The 8,003-nt window shown below is 45.5% G+C and overlaps 1 protein-coding gene across 1 annotated transcript in view; it reads right to left on the reverse strand.

Moving 5' to 3' along the window:
* Positions 1 to 7,619, reverse strand: part of CCL28 (C-C motif chemokine ligand 28) — a 16,618-nt gene extending 8,999 nt beyond the window's left edge. Inside the window, exon 1 of the mRNA XM_006026712.3 lies at positions 7,486 to 7,619. Within this exon, the coding sequence (XP_006026774.1) occupies positions 7,486 to 7,549 (64 nt within the window). The 5' untranslated portion in view covers positions 7,550 to 7,619. The remainder of the gene's footprint in view (positions 1 to 7,485) is intronic.
* Positions 7,620 to 8,003: the final 384 nt, after the last annotated feature.

Below are 8,003 nucleotides of genomic sequence, written 5' to 3' on the forward strand. Positions count from 1 at the left end.
TTGGGGGGTGCCTGCTGGGGCTAGCAGAGCCAGCACCATGGCAGGAGCGCAGGGCACTGGTCGTCACTGGCAGAGGCAGGGGCACAGGCTGGAGCAGCCATGGCATAGGGAGGCAGGATGGGCAAGGACAGAGCTGCCATGTGCTGCCCCTGCTCTGGGTACACCTCCTGGGCAGGGAAGGGGCTGGCCAGGAATCAGAGGGCGGGGCTGTTTTTCCAAGATGGCTGCCAAGTGCTGGCAGCTGGCTCTGGCTTCAACATAGCTGCCAAGTGTTGGCAGCCATGTGGCTGGAGGCTGGAGCTCCCCCCAGCAGCCACAGAGGTACATGGCAGGGCTGAAGGGACTTGGCACTAGATTTAGTGCCATGTATAGATGCCTGCCAAAAATCACTTACTGTGCATTAGTTTAATGCACAGTAAATTTAGTCATGCTTAAATGTATGTGTAGATGCGCCCTTTATTTATGAAGATCTAAGTCAGGGGTGGTCAACCTGTGGCAACCTCTGTGTAGCATATGGTAGATTGGAGGGGACAGGCAGCACAGTGTCAGATAGGGCATGGAGCAGAAAGCAGAGCATCAGATCAGGCAGGGAGCACAGGGCAGGAAACAGAAAGCAGAGCAGAAACTTGGTCAGAGAGCACAGAGTGGCACCTGGCAAGGGGGTTGGGTGTGCTAGTTTCTGGCAAACCTGCCAAAATATTCCCCCTCCCCCCAACTGATCTAAGTCATTCAGCCATTCCCCTGGAAACCTACTGAAGAATCTCCTTGCAGTTCCTCCCCACACAGAGCTCTTGATTTATAGGGAAGCAAAGAGCCCTTCAACCACATATACAAAAAATAAATCTCCCTTAAGCTTCTGCTTGGAACCTGATAGACTGACTCAAGGAAGTCAGAGAAGTGAAACCCAGAAGCCTTATCTCTACCTGCATACCTTTCTCCCTTCCTAACGGACCTCTTCTTGCATATCCTACCTCTTCAGAAGACTCTGTTACTCTCATACCAACCACGCTTTTTTATGCTTGTAATGAATGATTCAGCTTGAAAGTCATTATTTTTAAGTTCTGCTTTAGAAGCAGAGCAATAACACACATGGCACTGCAAAGATATTGAACATGTTACAAGTACCTGTGGAGACACATTCCTGGCCATCAGTGGGGGCAAGAGGTTTGTGCTGTGAATCTGGGATAGCCACCAGTGGCTGCAGAACCTCAGAGCGCTTTCCTGGAGCCCTGTGAGAAGCCAGCACATCACAGCAAGATGCTCCTTACCTGCTTCACCGCCCTTCTAAAAATTTACCCCTCCAGTTTGCTACAGACAAACAAGCCTGTTTGGTGTGGGTAGATGGGAGGACCAAGTTAGTCACTGCAGTCACGTTTCAGCAAGGTGGCCTCACATGGCAGAGATCTGCAATCATTACAACCTATTTACAAAAGCTAAGGGAAAACCACCAAGATATGCATTCATGTTACACAGAAACATGCCTCCTGATGCTCTGTGTGGCTGGAAGGGCATAAATAGCTTGCTATTGCAAAACAAGGGAGGAAGCAGCCTTGGCTTTGCAATGTGGAAGCCTGCCTAGGCCCTAGAGCAGCGCTTCGCAAACTATCTGATGTGGCAGACCGGTAATTTTTTTTTCCAGTGGGCCAGGGACCAGTGCCCAGTTCAGCCCGTGGCAGCAACTGCATGTAACAGCGCTACACAAATGCGCAACCAGCTGTTTCTTTCTCTTTCCTCATCTCGCACGATGTGACGTCACCTGCAGTGTTGGAACGTACAAATTGTGGCGCTACGACATATCAATGTTATGCTTCTGAAAATATATTTCTTTCTTTCCTGGCAACTCGCTGTGGACTGGCAACCAGCGGCTCGCAGACCGGCACCAGTCCGCGGACCACCACTTTGAGAAGCACTGCCCTAGAGTATCTTCATTATCTAAAATTTTCTGAGAACCTGCTGTGAAGTGCAGCGTTGCAATGAGCATTTGGCATTCTGGGGGTTAGCAGGGTTGGTGTCCTGTTACAAGTGCTGGGCAGCAAATGAATTTCCTCAATGGAATTGACTTACTGATTAATTTTCTGGCTTGACTGAGAAGCACAGTTTACACTAGGTTAGAGGGTGTGGCTCCCATTAACCGCAGTTGGCGGGGAGAATGACAGGAGGAGCTGGGAAGGAGGGTAGGAGTTGGTTAGTGGGCTAGCTCTAGCAAAGTAAGCTACTCTATTATTGTGGAACAGCATCAGGAAGAGTGAGTGTACAGTGTGGGAAGGTGACTCAGTAGCAAAGACAGAGGAGAGAACCAGAAGACAGAATAGGTGGAGAGGCCTGTGACTGGCAGGCAGGTTATTGCACGTGCTCACCCCTTTGAACATGTGAAAGGTGGGGGTGTGAGTCACATGAAGAACTGAAGTAAGAACTTGGCCAGTGTTGTAGCTTAGAGCCACCTAAAATGGCAGTGCCCCACAATCAACATATTGAGGTCACCCATTCACCTCCATGGCACTGTTGAGGTCCCTCACCTTCCTCAGGTCCAAATCCAGTCCAACTCCTTGCAATACGGACTGAACGGTGGCTTGTGCACTACCAATGATCTGGCTTTTGTCCTTGTTTTTTTACAGGTCATTGTCATGTCCTTTGTTCCTATGTTTGTTTCCATGTTACACTGTTCAACCGACCCTTAAGTACAAGCTAAAAAAATGTTAATATTTCAGTGTCCAGGCCAAGCCTTTCTAAACTTTCACCTCTCCTTGAGTGTGAAGAGATCCAGAGTCCCTGCCCGTTCCAGGTTGATGCACCACAAAGCACAGGACTAGAGAAAAATTCTATTTATATTGACTCCAGGAGCACATACATGCAACCAGGCGAAACAAAGTTTAAATAAAGAGGTGATATCTATTCACCAGGATCCTATAGCAATAGAGGAGACACAGATAAATATCCAGTCAGGCTGGCAGGGTGTGAAGTGGTCTGAGGAGGCAGCTGTATGATTGCCAAGTAGTATATAGCCCAGATGGAGTCACATGAACATTAGTACACAATGAACTTACTGGGATGTGAAATGGCTTTCAACAGGAGTACAAACTATGTCGGACCCTGACAGTAACTACATACAAAGGCATTGTGGGTGTGGATCTCTTTTGTTTGAAGCAGCTTGTTTTGCAGTTCTTGGCAGAGGAACTCTGTTGCGATACAGAGCTAGGCTTGAGCAACTCATGCAAAGTGCTGTAGTGAAGACAAGCTGTGAGGGTACTTTCGCTGTACTTGGAACTTCCTGGGACTTACAGTGGGGCAATGAGGCCTCCCAGCAGTCATGTGCTCATATGACCTACTTGCATCTTTGATTTACATGACTGTTTAAGTGTTTGAAGGTCTTGGCCCTACCGTAAGAACATACAAGCCTGAAAGGGAAGGGCACGATATGCCAATAAGGATGACAGTAAGACATTTTCAATTCTTTTAAATACATTGCGCTCCCTTGCCCCTCCCCACATTGCCAGTTTACACTTACTGGTACAGTATTTGTATAATTGTACAATTCACTTCCATTGCTCAATGACTGGCAGTTTGCCTGGAGCCCTTATCATGTATTTTTAAACCTTTCTAATTGTCAATATTTGGGGGGTTTTAGTTCTCTTTTTATACTTTTTTTTACTGGCATGTGTTAGAATTCACTTCAGTTAACGCTTTCCACTTACTACTCATTTGTTAATGCTGATCAGGCAATAATGCCCCAAATTTCCTTGCCTCTAGCGGTGCCAGTACAGCTACCCTGGAACCCCAAAAGGCAACCTCCATGCACCCAACCTGAAAGGTAACAACTCAAACTCAGATCCACTACTTCAAAATTCAGTGAAGACCCCTTATGCACAAGGCTGCACAATTTTGTCTTCTACTTACAGTGTTGCCAACTCACAACCCTATCACTGTTTAGAGTTATTTTTGCAAATCCCCATTGCCCTGTAATTCCATGAGAATTTCAGTTTTAATTTTTAAAGTAAATTTCTTGCCTTCATAAGCACAGAGAAGAACTTTAAAATGTGACCCAGATACATACTCTAAAAGCTTGAGAAACACTGCCAGGGAAGGCAAATTAAAAACCACCTAACATACATTTTAAACCTCATTATTTTTTTAGTTAATCTCGTGATTTCTAGACACAGCCTCATATTTTCTTTGAAGACTTGTTGCTGCAAAGCAGCATTCAGGAGCACTGTGAGGACCAGGATTTGTTGGGTAATAATTTTTTTATCGAATGAGCTATATAGCCAGAAGAGCTGTTAGACAAGCTCAAAATTCACCATCCTCATATTTGCCCTGGAAAATAATTTTTTTTACCCAAAAGCTTGTCTAATATCTCTTCCAATTGTGTAATTAGTCCAATAAAAATATTAACCTTGTTTCTCTTATGTTCCCTGGACCATTGTGGCTACAGTAATTCTACTTCAGCATTTCTCAACCCATGGGTGATGACTCAAAAGTGGGTTGCAAGAATATACGAAAGGTTCATAAGCCAACTTTAAAAATCAGTTTTTGTTTAAAGAAGAAATACATGGGAAAATGTGGCCTTTCCCTTGCAGGCTGGCAGAGTTCCAGCCTGCAAGGGGCTGCTTGGGGCCACCCCACCCCATATGCACTGATCCCCTGCTCCACGCACTGGTGGGGGGCAGCGGGCCAGGAGTGAGGGGCACTGGGTTGGGACTGGCCATCAACATTTACTAATGGGTCCTGGTACAAAGAAGGTTGAGAACTGGGGGCACTTGTCCACATGACACCTCTCCTGTTTCCACGTTACACTTTTCCTGTGTCCACATGACAAAAACCACCATTAAGCTAGCTAAATATCGTCTGTGTCTACGTTATCAGCTGATTTTATCGTTTTAGATTTTTTTTATCATGGTAATTTAAAACACCTATTTTATTTTTAGCTCCTGAATTTCTTCCATGAGAGCTATTTTTATCATTTTAAATTTGTAACGTGGATCTGACTTATGCCCAAAAACGTAATTTTCCTTGCTTTCTAACTATTGCACCACCAGGTGCCGCTTGGGTTAACTTGTAAATCCACGTAAATCCATGGAAGTTCATCTAATTTCTCCTGCACTGATTTTCCCAGACAACAGGTGTTAATCTTGCAAAGTTTTACTGATTATTTTATTGCCTGTATTAGATTAGACAGGTGCCCCACTGTTCTACTTCATACGAATTCACAGGTATTATTTTAGTCACCAGAGGGCGCCCCTATATCCTGTTGAACCCAGACCAAATCTATTGAAAACAAGCAAGGGAAAAAACTCACACAGATGAGAACCTTTGAGGGCCAGATTTGATTGTTATATCTGAACCACTTGGCTAAAGTAAAAGTGTAGAAGAGAGCACAATTTGGCTCAATGACTTTACAAGTCCTTGTGTTTTCTCTAGTTCCAAACTGGAGCAGAGTGGATAGAGCAGGGGCAGGCAATTATTTCGGGCAGAGGGCCACTAACTGAGTTTTGGCAAGCCGTTGAGGGCCGCATGACAGGTAGCAGGGGTAGATAAATATTTATTTTCTAAATTTTTTAGGGTCCCTGCAGGCTGGATAGAATGGCCAGGAGGGCCACATCCAGCCCACAGGCCGCATTTTGCCCACCCCTGGGATAGAGAATGAGGGCATACCCCAATGAGTGCGTACATGTAGTCTGCAATGCCTCAAATCTGTTTGAGGCACCGCAAATCGCATGCAGTGCATGTGCACCCACACTAATTTGCAGTGCAGCAAGGGTTTTTTGATACTGGGAGATCCTGATGCCAAAAAAACCCCTGCTGCTAAAACAAGTAGTGTGGCACATGCGGCAGCAGCGTGTGCAGCCAGAAACGGAGCCTGGCCAGCCACAGCCATGCTCTGGCTGCCAGTCAAGCTCTGAGCAGCTGGATTTCTGCCACTGCTGCCTTGGAAGACCCCCACAATCCTAGGTAAGGCTGCTGGGGCCAGCACTGGTGCTAGTCCCAGCCTCCTCTACTCCACCTGAGACAATTTGTCCTGCACCAACTCCACATGCAGGGGTGTGCACAGCAACAAAAAAGCAGCGGTTTTGCTGTGACAACCACATGCCCCTATATGTGGGAACATGCCCTGAGAGGAGAAGATGAGGGACGGGAGAAGGGGCAAACTTTACACAAATCGGGATTTAACTGGCCTGTCTATTGTTCAATTACTGTTATTAAAGGCAGAGTATGTTTGCATAAGAAAAATAAGTGATGTAGATATCCTGGCCTATTTGACAGCCAGAGAATAGAAGGACACATCTTAGGAGAAGTCACTGTACCCCTGCTTTAACACTTTGCACCTGTTGTGCAAGCTTCTGCAGACTGCCCAGTGATGAAATCAGGTGGAACAGAGTTCACACAACCTTCCAGTCCAGCAGGCACAGAAGCCATTTTAACAGGCAGAGTTTTAAGGCAGATTTAAAACTATTTATAATCAGCTTCTGCAAGGGGCTGTGCAACCTCTCGTCTCACCAAAGACACCAGGGGCTGGGAGTGTAACTTCTCACTGAATCAGGCTCTTCAATGTCCTGACCTTGGGAAAGATCTGATTAACCTCCCCAAGGACAGAGGGAGATGACTTCCCAATAGAAAATTATAAGAAAAATATAAAAATCCACAGGATGAGCACTATCCCCCAGCAACACTCTATGTATGTAAATAGGCTGCAAGTCACAACAGCTTAATCTGTTGGTTAAAGTGCGAGAAGATGAAAAACAGACTTTGCTACATTATAGCTATAAAATCTTCCAGAAATGTGGCACCTGTTACACACAGTGATGATTAAGTCTATAAGCAAGGGATCCGGCAGACCTAGCTTTCTGCCTGTGAGTAACTTTGCCTTCCTGAAGTGTCTCATAGAACAGAGATAAAAACTTCCTTCTGGTACAACTTAGTCAATCAAACGGACAACAAAAAATTGCTCCCCAATTATATGGGAAGTCCTAGAGATCCAGTAGGTGACAAAAAGCTCAAGGAGTGAACTGCAGCCAAGGTAGCGACACCCCAAAGAGACTGGTGATGAAATCTTAGCCAGGGGCTTCAGCACATCATTCACTTCAAAGGTCTGCAATGCTAGTGCTAGGTTGCAGCGCTACAACTGCAAAGTTCTTAGCAAAGTTTACGGTGACAAATACTTCACTGTAATTAACTTTTCTAAGGACCTGTCACTTCCTTGTTGAAGCTACACTGTGGCATCACAAAGTCCAACTGCCTTTTGTTTCAGAAAAGGTGAAGAGCTGAAATCCTGGTCCCAAGGAAATAAATAGGAGTGATGCTGTTGCCTTTATCAGGCTGTCACCCCTAACATTTTCCCAGCTTATGGTACAGAGAACAGAGCTATCACCTTGGATCACTCCCAGAGTCCTGAAGTTTTAAACAGTTTCGTTTCTGAACAGAGACACTTCACTTTCTGATTAAGAAACTTAACATAACTGCAGCAAATTGCTAATGTACAATCTGACTTACCCTCAGATGTCTGAATAACTACAATTGCAAGAACAGTGAAGACAGTGGCTAAGTTCAAGTCCATTCTTTCCAAGAGCTGCAGGCTTTACCGTAGCAGACCTGGCTGAAAGGTACAGGAAACAAGTGTGCTAGACTGCAGAGGAAGAAATTCACTTTAAAGCCCCACCCTTGGTGGCTGCTAGAAGTGGGTTTGATCCTGCCAAGCACTTCAGCACATTCTCCAGGTTACAAATGTGATTTGTATCCTTGACTTTAATAGAATGACTCACATTCTTATCTCAAGCGCTTTGCTAGAGTGGGGCAGAGTGATCAGGACCTTTCAGGGCTAATGCAGAAGAACCACTAGCACTGCTTTCCACCAGTCACCCGGGAGAGCCAAATACTGCTCTCTGTAGACTCACAACTCCATTGAATTCAGGTGCGACATAAACAGGTGCAACTCTAAATACATCAGTGCAGTTGCACCACAGCTGAATTTGGCCCAGTGACTTTCACACAGTTATATGGCCACAAAGGCA

This window comes from Alligator sinensis, unplaced genomic scaffold (genome assembly GCF_000455745.1).
Source record: "Alligator sinensis unplaced genomic scaffold, ASM45574v1 scaffold663_1, whole genome shotgun sequence".
NCBI classification, from domain to species: Eukaryota; Metazoa; Chordata; order Crocodylia; family Alligatoridae; genus Alligator; species Alligator sinensis.